We start from the raw sequence: 14,178 nt of genomic DNA on the forward strand, positions 1-14,178 counted from the left end.
TCCCAATGGCGGATCCAGACCTTGAGCTAAGGAGTGGGGGGAAGGGGGGGGGGGTGGGGGGGTGCCTCCCTTAGATCCGTCACTGATTCCTTGGTACTACATCATTTGAAACTTTCTTTTTGTCCACACCTTATGCCATTTCGGTTATAATCAATTAATAAAAGTCTTGCCATGTCCAACTATGCAATAAACTTAAGCAGTACTCATGTCAACGTTTTTAGGCGGTGTAACGGCAATAAATTGAAAAGCTAAAATATATTGGAGACGCCGATATCGACACTAGTCACACTTGATCTCGTGATATATTTTGATGTTCTCAGCTAAATCCCTCCCTATGTCTCGATTATGTCTCATTCACTCTGATAACAAAGGCAAAAGAAAGTTCCTTAAACTTTTGATAAGTTTGTTAAGGAAACACTTTCTGCGCCATTGCTAAGATCATTATCAAATGTAACGCTAAACAATTGTCACGCATCACGCACTAACAATGATTGTCACGCTCTAAATATTTCTAACAAGGAAGTTGTTAACTGTTATTGCTGACTGACGTTTCTCCCAAGTGACTGTCCTGGACGGAGCCATCTTCGGAGTCAAGTCGCTCTTGACTCTTAAAGATGGCTTCCGCACATCGGTCACCGATAGCAGTTCATTTCAGAATTTCCCTAACCCAGACGATCACACTAGACGAATTACTGTGCATCATTTGTAATCTAGAAGACTTCTCTATTTTCTTATGTTCTACTTGGACTGTTCTACGTACCACATCAACCTTTCGCTTCAAAATTCTCTGAAATTAAGAACTCTCCGCGAACTTCGCGAACTAACATACTGAACTGAAACATTAAAGTAAAAAATATTTGTTCAAAAGAATGTCACGTGCACGCGAAACTTGTTACATTCGTTGGCATTCTATTCGAGTGATGTTCACTCGAACTTTCTCAATTGTTCGAATTCACGTGCTAACAAGCGTTCTTAAAATTTTCCGTCAGCACGGACACAAGAGACACGACAGCGGCCCCGCAAACGTCAAAGTTCAAACGTTTGTTAATCATAGTAAGTGTCTGTCTTAGCCACCCGATAGGCACAGTTTAACAACAGGGTGGTGTCATTCCGTGCTGGAAGTCTTCACCTTGGTTGATCGCACTCTATGAGTCTCGTCCGACAAAGACCCCAGTTACACGGCTCAAATTCCACTTGTACGGGAAACATTCTCTTCCAAAATAAGCACCAGATCGCCAACTTTATCATTTTTATATCTTTTAGCTATTTCTCTCTTTCAGTCAAAGTCGGTAAATTTTCATTGATCCACCTTTTTCGACAAGACTTCGGTAAGGTAATGGATCGTTCTCCACTTTCCTTCCCAAATGTTCCTCCTTGACGAAAACACCTGCGGAGGCAATCCAGTCGCCTATCTTTGCAGCAAGAAGTGATTGGGGATCAATGCTTCCAAATCGGCAGGGTCATCCGATGCTGCTACAATCAGTCGGTTGTTCATAATGAATTCCACTTTGGTGAGCAATGTTCGCAATGCGAACTCACTGAGCAGTCTATCTCCTACGCCCGGGGGGGGGGGGAGGGGGGGAGGTACTCCCAGAAAAATTTGGTAGGGGTGTGCGGCCCGCTTACCAAAACCTTTACCCTACTTATGACCAAAAGCTGCGATATTCTCTACCCTATTTATGACCTGACCAAAAATTCGAAACCTTATTTATGACCTGGCCGTTAAATCAAAACCCTGTTTCAGACCTGCGTTACAATTAGTTCCCTAGTTCAGACCAATGTTAAATTACCGTAAACATAATTTGTGAAGGGCTTTTGTTGATTTTCTTTTCGATAATAATGAAAAAGTGGCTTCTTCTTAAAAACATAACCTTATTAAGGCTAGAATGCAAAAACCATATCCTATTTCTGACCAGAACGGCTAAAAAACCATATCCTTTGGGGCCGCACTTACCTATATAGCCCATAAAAGGGAGTACCCCCCCCCCCCCCCCCCCCCAGGCTCCTACAATAGCATTCAGATGCTTCTTTGCATTTTGCACTAGTGTTTTCCGGACTCCAGGCATCTGCGCCGCTGTAGGAGGGTGAAAAAGTCCACTTTACTCATGCAGTCTATCTTTAGTCCCTCTATCCGATCTGATCTCCGCGATCCTTGAAAGGTCCTCTCCGGCTGACAAACTATCACAAAGCTAGTTTCCAGTGGCGGCACTAGCTCCAGAAAAACGACTCGCGTTCAGTGTTAAACAGGTGAAAAGGCATCTCCAGCGTTTCGCTGAACCGTCTCGTCTGCGCCAGGATCATGGGCCAGACGTTCGTGACAGGGGCGAACAATCAGCTGACTAATGTGGTGCTTCTTGGGAGTTTGACCGGGTGTGTTTCGTCGTAGGACAATACAACTGTTTCCTCCAGCCGGCCTCCGACACACAGAACTCCCTCTGACCAGCACTGCTGGAACTCTTTAAAATGTGGTACCCTGTAGGCCTTGATGTCTCAACTCTTCAGCGAAGCTTGGGACCTGAACTAGCCTCATGATTAGCAGGGTTCTGTGGTGGCTCTTCCTGTGTTCCGAGAGGTGTTTCGGTTCCTTAGCCGATGGCAAATCAACCACGAGCTATGGCATGTCGTCACCTTGTAAACGGGCCAGTCGCTCACGCATCGAGCATCTCAGTCGAATTTAACGTCAGGGTTTTTAGCTTTGATTGACTGAGCTTGCACTTCGACTCAAACTTCAGGGTCATCCTGTGACGATACGCAATAGGTTACCATAGCAACAGTATGACCTCCTAAAAACACCGTTAATTACAGCTTTAGGGACTTATTATTATAATTCAAAAACGGCAGGGTGAAATTTTTTTATATTGTCAAGTTTTGATAAACATGATAAAACGCAACTTTTGGCAAAGTTTAAAAAAATTCTGTAGGTAGGTTTCAGAGCCACCTTACTTTTTCGAAAATATCAGTTGGAGCCATTAGCCGAAAGTATTTTTCACATTTGATGGCAGGTCTAGGCAGGGATTTTCATATTTTCGTTGCAAGGTCGATTGAATGCGATTTTTGGTAAGTGTAACAGTAATTTTCTGGTAAATCGAAGACCATTTTTGAAATGGGTGGACAAACATGCATATTTCTGAAATTAGTGAAACATATATGGAACGGATGTGAATTACCGAAGCTGCTTGTGTTCAGTTCAAATTGTTTTACATTCAATCTCGTTCCCAGGGTCTTTTCCCTGGCTTGGGGGTGGGGCGGGAAAAGGCTCCCTTTTCCCGCCCCACCCCCAAGCCAGGGAAAAGACCCTGGGAACGAGGTTATTTTACATTTCCAGATCACCTCTGAAAATAATTGTTAATAAGCCTTTTTAAAGCAATTCAGCAATCGATGATAGTGAAGTTCCTAGGAGAAGAACATTGCTAGCGGACAATGTGGTCCAGCCACACCAAGAATAGACCTAAACTAAACTAGGTTAATCTATAGCTATTGACGAAACAGGACAGTTCACACACATCCTTTAGACAAAATAGTAAAAACATAGATCTACTAAATGTCATTGCTTACTTAGTTTTCAGGATGCCGGCAGTTTATGTCCTCTTTTAGATAGAAACTTCACTTCACTTCACTTAGCTTCTTTGTGCCTCGTGGCACATAAGGCCTCCACAGAATGCCTCCAATTTTCTCTGTTGGCTGCAGCAGCTCTTGCCTCATCCCATGTACGCCATCCTGCGCTGTTCCTCTCTCTCTCAACTGTTCTTCGCCAGGTGGTCTTAGGCCTTCCTCTCTTCCTTTTTCCTTCAGGTGTCCATGATGATTAGATAGAAACACCACAATTAATTTGCCGAAACTGCGTGCTACTGTTTCAATTCAAAATAATTTCCACAAACACTATATAATTCATGGCTTCTATTGTTTTGACAATTGTTCATTCGGTAAACTTTAAACAACTTTACCAGAAGAATCATTACAGTCAACCTCTCTCTAGTTTCTAAGAGAATTCAAGTATATAGGAATGCATCATTTTGTATGCGAAAAAGCTAATTTTCTCTGAAAATTTGAATCCTCTGTTATGGTCTCCTTTTCGCGTCATTTCTTTTGAGCAAACTTAATCTGAAATACTCCGTTGAATGATTAGGTTTGAGAGCAATCATGATCACACACTCAGTTGAGGAAAAAAAAAAAAAAAAACACTTGTTTCCCGTTTAATTTCTGTGAATCCCCATAAAATGTCTCGTTTTGCGACCAAACCATTTTTTCGGAAATGTAAAAGAAAAGAAATTTCCAGATGCACTGTCCGACAAACAAAATATACTTTTTAAGGGCCCATTAACCGATCTTTTTGAGCCGTTGCTAAGGAAAATTTATTCTCATATAACCTCATCATTTTTAGTTACTTCAGAGTTATTTCATGTGTTTCAACTTTTTCATGATTAGTAACACTAGTGATGACGTCATCGGGCCACGCCCATGGTCATGTGACTAATACTGCAAAAACGCAAAGGCTCCCAGGCAAATTGATTTAATATTTTAATTTAAATCCTTATTACGCCACGCATAGATTTTGTTTCATTTCTAAAAGGTCAGATTTTGAGAGAATTTCGAAATATTAAAAAATTCGTAAGTTTCTGAAAAAAGCATGATTTTGAAAAAGGAATGCATAGCTAACTTTCTAACGTTGGCTTTGATCGAAATCCGTCGAAAAAGGCTGGATTTAATGAAAAACCGCGTTTCCTTTAGCATTTAAAGAAACCGGAAGTGCGCCCGATATATATTGGAAGTTACCCTATCAGTGCGTGCGCAATTTACCCTGCCAGCGCACTTCGGTAAGATCAAACAAAGCTACAAGGAGTTAGGTTTTCTCTTTCTATTGCTCTTGTTTTTCTGTCTTTTTCTTATTTTGTCTCTGCTTGTACTTTTTTTACTTTGCATTTTGTGAAACACAAAGAAAAACATCTAAATTGTAAGCGAATTTGGAAGTTATTGAGTTGTTTTTATTTTCTGCGCTCAGGCTGACGTAAGTAACCGGAAGTGAAATTTCACCTCCTTAGCAACGCGCGCGAGCGCGCGCATAAATCGGTTAATGGGCCCTTAAACTTTTTAAGCTATCCCGAGTGGGCACTGGAGACGAGTCACGAAGATTTGTCACGAAATTAAGTCACGGATCCGAAGTTGTTAGATAAATATTAAGAGCAGCTTCGCCTAAATATCAACTAGACTTGGAAATAGCGAAAAAATCGAATTTCTTCAAACTCGCCCAGAATGAAGCCCTACGGGCACTAGTTACAAAAATATCGTTTTAAGTTCGATAAATCAAAAATTGTTTTTTTCCGCAATTTTTTCGTTTCGATGCCCCAAATCGGCCAAAATCCATCGAAAATGAGCGGCATATTCAGAGGCTCGTAAACTCAAAAGCAAAAATCTTCATTACAAACTGATTGCACGTCGTATTTGTACTTCCTTTTTTGTCTATTTAGAGCTAAATAGATCGTGATTTGATTAGAACTTAAATATTTGACGAATTTTTTAAGTTAACGACCCAAGACAGCTTTACAAGAGGTCTACATTTAGCCTATTTTCAAATGCTAAAAAGGCGTTCTGGTACACGGCTTTTCCCGAAATGACTAGTTTGGTCTGAAAGAGCATTGTTTCTTCTTCAAATTACTGAAATAAAATTTTTGGGTAAATAAAATCGTGAGCGCTGAGATAGCGAACCAAATGCAGCACTTCGTCCTGAAAACGTGACCTTTGACCCAAGCGTAACGAAACCAATTACTGCAAGAAAACCCGAAAGAAAAGCAAACGTTCCGTTATTTTGAAACAATTTCTAGTGATATCTCTCCGAAACCATGATTGCAAGAAACTATTTCCAGATATGAAATCTTGCAGGGTCAAAGACGGAGCTAAAGGGCGCATTTTGACACAATAACTTTGTTTGCCGAGAATTGAATTGCAGTCAATTCCAGTGAAATTTGCAAACTTGACGTATGTTAGCCGATACTTACCTGAATATTTATATTAATAGAAGAGTCGTCTTCTTGGATTAACCTTCAAAAGAGGCTGGACCCAGATTTGGAAACCTCTAAAAGAAGAAATGTTTAATATGCCGTGACCTACCCGATGCTGTAGATTCCATGCACATGCCAACCGCATGTTTGTCGTAAAACCAACTGAACTCCACTGACAGTTTCCATGGGCAACCCCAAAATAAACAATCCCCAAAAATGTAAAGTGAAATTGGCTGTCTTCATGAACAGTTAGAAGCTAGAGTCAAGTTCCATTACCTTTTAAAAAAGCTTGATTCTACTTTGTTCACTCAGTCGTTACTGTCACGTTCGAATACTGCGTAGTATCGGTCACGCCAAAACACTGCAGACCGTGCAGACTGAGTAAGTTTCCCATACAAAGTCTTGTACGCGTTTGTCTATTGAATCAAAAGTCAAATACTGCGCTTGTGCAGCCTGTGGATAAATGAAAAACTTTCAGATATATTTAACACTATTTTGTAACTAGACCCAAAAGAAGGAGTCACAATGAAAAGCCCAAACAAGTGTCTGCAGTCTGCACGGTCTCCACTGTTTTGGCGTGACCGATTCGCGGCTTTCAAACGTGAGAGTAGTGAACAAAGTCGACGCAAACAAATAAAATCAAGCACTTTTTAAAGGCATTAGAACTTGACTCTAGCTTCTAACTGTTCATGAAGACAGCCAATTTCACTTTACATTTTTGGGGATTGTTTATTTTTGGGGTTGCCCATGCAAACTGTCAGTGGAGTTCAGTTGGTTTTACGACAAACATGCGGTTGGCATGTGCATGGAATCTATAGCATCGGGTAGGTCACGGAATATTAAACATTTCTTCTTTTAGAGGTTTCCAAATCTGGGTCCAGCCTCTTTTGAAGGTTAATCCAAGAAGACGACTCTTCTATTAATATAAATATTCAGGTAAGTATCGGCTAACATACGTCAAGTTTGCAAATTTCACTGGAATTGACTGCAATTCAATTCTCGGCAAACAAAGTTATTGTGTCAAAATGCGCCCTTTAGCTCCGTCTTTGACCCTGCAAGATTTCATATCTGGAAATAGTTTCTTGCAATCATGGTTTCGGAGAGATATCACTAGAAATTGTTTCAAAATAACGGAACGTTTGCTTTTCTTTCGGGTTTTCTTGCAGTAATTGGTTTCGTTACGCTTGGGTCAAAGGTCACGTTTTCAGGACGAAGTGCTGCATTTGGTTCGCTATCTCAGCGCTCACGATTTTATTTACCCAAAAATTTTATTTCAGTAATTTGAAGAAGAAACAATGCTCTTTCAGACCAAACTAGTCATTTCGGGAAAAGCCGTGTACCAGAACGCCTTTTTAGCATTTGAAAATAGGCTAAATGTAGACCTCTTGTAAAGCTGTCTTGGGTCGTTAACTTAAAAAATTCGTCAAATATTTAAGTTCTAATCAAATCACGATCTATTTAGCTCTAAATAGACAAAAAAGGAAGTACAAATACGACGTGCAATCAGTTTGTAATGAAGATTTTTGCTTTTGAGTTTACGAGCCTCTGAATATGCCGCTCATTTTCGATGGATTTTGGCCGATTTGGGGCATCGAAACGAAAAAATTGCGGAAAAAAACAATTTTTGATTTATCGAACTTAAAACGATATTTTTGTAACTAGTGCCTGTAGGGCTTCATTCTGGGCGAGTTTGAAGAAATTCGATTTTTTCGCTATTTCCAAGTCTAGTTGATATTTAGGCGAAGCTGCTCTTAAGTAACAGCGACGATTTTGCTGGAGTTGTCATTTCGCCGAACACAAGTTGGAATTGTGGGAGAACTGGTCAGCTGTGGAGAATACGTAACTGTCAAATCCAACGGTAAGTTGATCGATTACTATGGATCACATATCCTTGCCAAAATATTGCAACTTCTAAAATGCATCGAGATAATCTCAGTATTTTTTATATTACTTCAAGATGGTAGCCGGAATTTGAGCCTAGAATTTTCATCGGGAACTTAAAAAGGCATCAGGAAATTCGTACAGTATTTCAGTATACATGTATAATGCATGATATACATTTTGAACTGATTTGAAGGAACTCAAATACATAAACTCAACCATAAACCAATAGGGTTTGCTGGATGGATCTGTTTCCTGATTTACAATTTTCGATCCCAGTAATTGTAATCAAACGGACATAACTTGATAGCCAAGTGCGGTTTTTATTTTGCTGATTTTGCTGAAGTTCGATCGCGTGAAGATTCGAGGCAATTTGACGATTGAATTCAGATTGAACATTGCTTATTGAAATTGATCATGAAAATCAGAGAAATTTTCCCCTGCCGAGTGAAAACAGGAAGTTAAACTGTTAATAAAATCAACATTCTCCAGGGATGGCCCATGATCATAAGCAATGATTTGAAAACCATCCCACATAAGAGAAGAAAATTATAGTTTAAATCTTAAGATATAGACGGTCTTAAACTATTTCAAGCGTTCGGTTTGTAGGCTCCCAGTTGGTTTGCAGTCACGCTACGCACTAGGAGGTGTCACACAATATCAACATTTTTTCGTGCTTTTCATATAAACAAAAAAACACCTCAATAGATAAATTTACCTTGTTGAATTGAGTAACTGCATGAAGTTTCATAAACATTTGTTGCAAACTCATCAAAATTTTCCACGCAAACTTGCCAACTTTTACAAAGCATTTCTTCGTAAAAATTAGCAACTTTGGGTCCCATATTTTCATTAGTTTGCAACAGATTCTTATGAAACTTCGCATAATTACTAAACTTGGCATGAAAAATCGAGCGGTGAGCTTATTATTTGTTTGAATGGCAAATTCCAAAAACTGTGACATCGGTAACAAGGTCCATTTCTGAGACATTTTAGATCGGATGTGTTTTCGTGGCCGGTTTCCCAGTCATGTAAGCCGCTTATAGATCGAGCCCAATCAATTTGCAGTCCAACAGTTTTAGTCAGTGGATATTTTTTGTGGTAAAGGATGGTTAGTGATACCATTCCAGTGGGTCACGAATCTTTCTAATGTTCTTATTTTCTTGTTAGATGCCCATTGAGGAAGTGCTTCGAGCTTTTGCGGAGCAGAACTTTGACGGAAGTAACTATTACCCAATCTCCCACGGCCAAACGAAATCGATAAAACCTCTTGCTCTTGTGATTAAGAAACGCAGATCAGTGTTCAAGCGACCATTTGCCAAATCGGAATTCATTGTCATTGCATCATTAGACGATTACGTCGTGAAGGACAAAAGAGAGGAATTCACTGAGATCGTGAGTTCAACCCTTTTAAAAGAAGACAACTTAAAAATAGCGGAAGATGACGCGGAAGATGACGGAGCGAAAAGGTAACCATGGTGTTTATTTATTTACTGCCAACAATATCTGGTCCAAATCAAGAGAAGTTAAGCTTATTCCCAAGGCATTGTCGTTTTTGTTCGCCCAGCACAAACCTTTTCTTCGAGAATTTCACACACATTCATCTTGGGATCAAATAAGTATGTATGATTGACATCAGCGGTCCCCCTTTCTCAAATGCAAATGGGTGATGCGCAATGCACCGAGGCCTTTCAAGAAAAGGTGTGAGTAAGGACGTAGAAGTTTTCATTCTTGTCAGTTATTTTGAGTTTGGAAAGATTTTTCAGTTGTACAAAATTTGAGCTTGTTGTGTTGAGTTTTAGCTTTTACCGCGTAAATATTGTTTCACGCCAGGCCACGCCAGGCCACGCCAGGCCACGCCAGGCCACGCCAGGCCACGCCAGGCCACGCCTCGCCAGGCCACGCCACGCCAGGCCACGCCACGCCAGGCCACGCCACGCCAGACCACGCCAGGCCACGCCACGCCAGGCCACGCCACGCCACGCCACGCCACGCCACGCCACGCCACGCCACGCCACGCCACGCCACGCCACGCCACGCCAGACCACGCCACGCCACGCCACGCCACGCCACGCCACGCCACGCCACGCCACGCCGCGCCACGCCACGCCGCGCCACGCCACGCCGCGCCACGCCACGCCAATTTGGTTTTGTTTTTGCTTTTGTAGCTCTGTAGACGTTCAGTTGGACGTAGGGAAATGTGTGAAAGTTAAGGTGAAGATTGCAGATGTCCTGGGAGCGCTGGAACTAGGCAAACTAGATCAGGAGTACATCAAAGACCCCGATCTTCGTGAACTGCTAGACAAGGCAGCTTTGGATGTGAAGAGAATGGAAAGCCTTGAAGACCAGAAACTGCGCCTTATATATTCCGTGATTTACAGCGAGAAATTTGTACTGAAGGGCAAACGGGAACACGAGGTATTTATGTCAGTAGTGAACTGTGAATATCAGTGCTTTGATGAATGAATTTGTTCATCGTCAGGGAGGTTAGATCTGTTCTCTTGAACTTATAGTGGACTCACGTGCACTCTAATCTTCTTGATAGCTTCCTGGTTAACCTGCAGGCAAAACATTAGCGAATCGATAATGTTGCAATTGCCTGATGAGCGTAGTCATTCTTGGCCGTACGACACAGAGTTGTAGCAATAAAGCGATGAGTAACATCTGAAGCCTGGGTCTGAATCAACAAAATTATACATTATTACATACTGATATTATGCAACATGTTTTTAATAAATATGCCGTTTTCAAAATGTTTACGTCCACACTAAATCGAAAAACGGGCGTTTTCAAATTCCTCCGGTTTGGAAAGCGTTTTCGAAAAGCTCAGTTTTGGTGACGGATTAGTGTGGACGGTAGAAATAGCCTAACCGTAGAAATAAAGCTGCGTTTTCAAACTTCTCCAGTGTGGCCTAAAACGCAAAGTCAGCGTTTTCAGTTACTCCGGTTTGAAGAACGTTTTCGAAAAGTTCCATTTTCGGTGGACAATTTCTCATGATTCGTGTAGACAGTAGGCCATACCGAAGAAATATATAGAGCTGCTTTTTTAAAATTTCTCCTGGCGTATCTGCCTCTTTGGTATACGATAAATGTCAAGATTATTGCATCTTGTCTTCCTTGTTTTTAAGGTTCAAGCGGATGCTGGCATCGAGGCTCCTGTCCCTGAGGTTCTTGACTGGCTGGCAAAACAAGTTCAGGTTGGAGCCCACTATAGTAAGAAGATCATTCCTTCAAAAGTGGCAGTGAGACACTCTCGGGGCCCAATTTTCTTCAAGTTTGTTCGTGTGGATTACGATAAAGTTCAAGGGCGGTTAAAACTTTCCAAAGGAGCGTTTGCAGGGCATGAAGTTAAGTCAGGCGACAGAGATACAGGAGAAGAGAAAGAAAACACTGAAGAGTACGCTGAATCTGTGGTCGGCTCAGGGAAAGAAGAGAGTTACTTGGCAGGCAAGGAGAATGGCCAGTTATTTATCGTTTATGATAACTTTTATCCCATAGAACTTTTAAAAAGCGCATTGGAGATGGTAGATTTATGTCAATTTAATTTATCACTCGTCAGGTTGTTTCAATGCAAAAATACGTTGAATTACATCCACGTTTCCAGCTATAGACCCTTTTCACAAATGGCTGACAATTTAAAATCCTTTTGTATGCATTCAAATTAGCCTCTCTGACCTCGTTTGGGAGTAAAAATTCTTTTGAATTATCAACTCAAAAAATGAGGTTTGTACTGCTAAACTAATAAATACTTACCAAAGATTATCAGCGGTTTGACATACAAACGAAGCGAAAGGGTCAATGCTGCTTTGTACTCACCCTTTCGCCTCGTTTCCATGCCTTTTTAGACAAAAGAATATTTGACCGCAGACTCAACTACAATAACAGCTATTCGATCGTCAGTCCTTTGCTCTGAAGAAGGTTTTGGTTATTTTTTTGTGTGTGTGTAAATGGAATAACAGGACACGACCTCTAGAGAGCAACATCTCTAGTACTCGCCCCCAAGTTCCTCCCCCCTCCCCCTTCGATAAATTATCTCATTCTCGAATGGTAGTACCCATTTTGTTACACAGCTACTGTTTGAGGGCGTACGGTACATTATGATATTGCAATGACAATAGTAAACTAACCTTTCCATCATATCAACTTTGTTGGAACAAAAAAAGTTACTAGAAAGCTAGGGAGATTCTTCACAGTTGTTTAAAAAAATCATCATTATTAAATAACTCATGTTTATTTACAATATATTAGAATCTTTAACAGATGATGATATAAAGAAACTTGAGATTATCAAGGGTTCAGTGTTGAAGTCTGCGGAGAGCAGGAAAAAACGCAAAGAGAGAGTGAAAAAGTATCTCAGCTGGGTGAGTATGTATTATCAATTAGGACTTGCGCACTACGTGGAATAATGAAGTAACACATCAAACGCGAAAGACCGTGTTTCACCATATTTTCAGACACCGAGAAGAGAGTATTTTTGACGAGGCTCGAGGTGTTTGGAAAGCTTTCAAGTTTTCTTATGATACCCTTATGTGTGACCACATTCAGTTGAAAGCTATTGAATAAACCCTTGTATGTGTCCGCCATTCAAATAAAAGCTAGTGAGTAGCTCTTTCATGTGGCACTGTTTATAGTGCTGCAAAAGGTGATTCTATCGCTCAAGTCTATGGAAGAATCCCTAACGCGTGACCATTCCTTTAAAATCTACTGAGCCGCGAGTATTTTCGGAAGTCTGGCTTTTTTCCTCTAAACTTTTCAAAATGGATGCTGGGACGTCTTTAACATTTACAATCCTTGTGTGTTACTGGTAGTGCAAACATTGACATCGATTCCTTTCTCACGTCTAAACAGTTTGAAGAAGCACTGATTACAGACAAGAAGAAACTGTCTCTTGTTGAACCTCTTACTAATGAAGACCGCAAGTTTCTTCAAAGCATTTTCAGTCCTGTCCTCGACCAATCCACTATTAATCTGTCCAAATTTGACACGGAAAAGATTCAAGGATATGCAATAGTTCTTAAACAAATTGATGGTGAGATTTTGCCTTCATTTTGTCCTATAATTATGTATAATTATAAAACGTTCCCTGGGATTTTCCTTTGTGAAAGCCAGTGGCGGATCCAGACCTTGGGCTAAAAGGTGAGGGGGGGGGGGGGCGGTTTTGTTTTGCTTGCCCCGCTGCGCCGGCGTTTCTTCCTTCTGTGATTTCTTCTTTTTTTACCCAAAATAAGGGGGGAGGGCTGGGGCCTCCGGGCTCCTCCCCTAGATCCGCCACTGAAAGATCTTTTCAAGGGGATATGGCAACTTGGATATTACCCACACAGAAATGATGTGGGAAGTGGGGAGATACGAAGGCGGGGAGGGGGGGGGGGGATTAATGAACAATGGACTATACATGAACGCCCAAAAGAGGCAGCTTTTTCAGACCGGAGGTATATAAAAGGGTAAAGATTCAAAAGCAGAAATATAGAAAAGGGTACAGGGGAAAATTCCTTTTGCGGTCACGAGGAATTGTCCAGTTGCACCACTACTTGTGTAAATGGAACACTTCTAGCAACGAGTTTGATTGCAGCAAGCATAATCGAAGTTCAAACTGCTTGTTTGGCAGCGATGAAACAACTTGGCGATATGATGTTACACGAAACATTCCCTTGTGAGCTAGCGCTGTTGTTGTCCTTTCAAGACGATTAAGTTTTTGTTATTTTACACAACAGATTTGTCAGATGAGCATTGGGATGAAATTGAGAAGGCTTGGGCCTAGCCAGGAGAGAATGAATTACTGAAGAAACAAAAGTTCAAGATGCACTATGAATTCAAAACAAAACCACTTAGAAACAAAGGTCTACTTGACAGTAAGCTTTGAACAATGATGTGAACAGGTTTACAGAAAAAAATGGGGCATGAATTAGTTGCTATTTTGTGACATTTTAAGTACGGTTTGATTCCATAGTTATGTTAGCTTTGTACGAGGCTATGCAAACAACTTCATGAGAAGGTATCGCGAGAACATTGCGCGTTTTATATAGTGCTCTCTTTAACTTGGATTGAGACAATTATTTGGCTTGATATTTCGTTAAATGAATTCCTACAGGAGAATATTTGAAGCACAAGGCAACTTCAAGCGAAGAGCTAACAGTTTGTCTTGCAATGTTCACATCATACGGATAGTGGGTGTTAACTTGAGGCTTATTCGAAATAAATTTACACAAGGTGGGTTTTCGTATAATTGTTTGAACCCCCCTGGAGAACTTCACTCACTATTTAACATTAGACAACATATATAAGTTTTGTTTTAAGACCTCCT

At 40.8% G+C, this 14,178-nt stretch overlaps 1 protein-coding gene and 1 long non-coding RNA gene across 2 annotated transcripts; one reads left to right on the forward strand and one right to left on the reverse strand.

The window, feature by feature from the left end:
- Positions 1-5,663: 5,663 nt before the first annotated feature.
- On the reverse strand, positions 5,664-6,457 carry LOC149117713 (uncharacterized). The gene is made up of 2 exons (XR_016206022.1): positions 6,273-6,457; positions 5,664-6,070 (listed from the first exon to the last, which is right to left on the reverse strand). It is a non-coding gene; the product is annotated as an uncharacterized LOC149117713 (long non-coding RNA).
- Positions 6,458-7,747: 1,290 nt separating this feature from the next.
- LOC110052424 (uncharacterized) lies at positions 7,748-14,087 on the forward strand. The gene is made up of 7 exons (XM_089284825.1): positions 7,748-7,854; positions 9,048-9,346; positions 10,046-10,295; positions 11,006-11,324; positions 12,126-12,238; positions 12,726-12,906; positions 13,589-14,087. Exons 2-7 carry the CDS (start codon positions 9,048-9,050, stop codon positions 13,633-13,635), a joined length of 1,209 nt encoding a protein of 402 aa, XP_089140951.1. The 5' UTR covers positions 7,748-7,854; the 3' UTR covers positions 13,636-14,087.
- Positions 14,088-14,178: the final 91 nt, after the last annotated feature.

This window comes from Orbicella faveolata, unplaced genomic scaffold, assembly GCF_042242905.1.
Source record: "Orbicella faveolata isolate gen_17 unplaced genomic scaffold, um_ofav_v1 contig_1, whole genome shotgun sequence".
NCBI classification, from domain to species: domain Eukaryota; kingdom Metazoa; phylum Cnidaria; class Anthozoa; order Scleractinia; family Merulinidae; genus Orbicella; species Orbicella faveolata.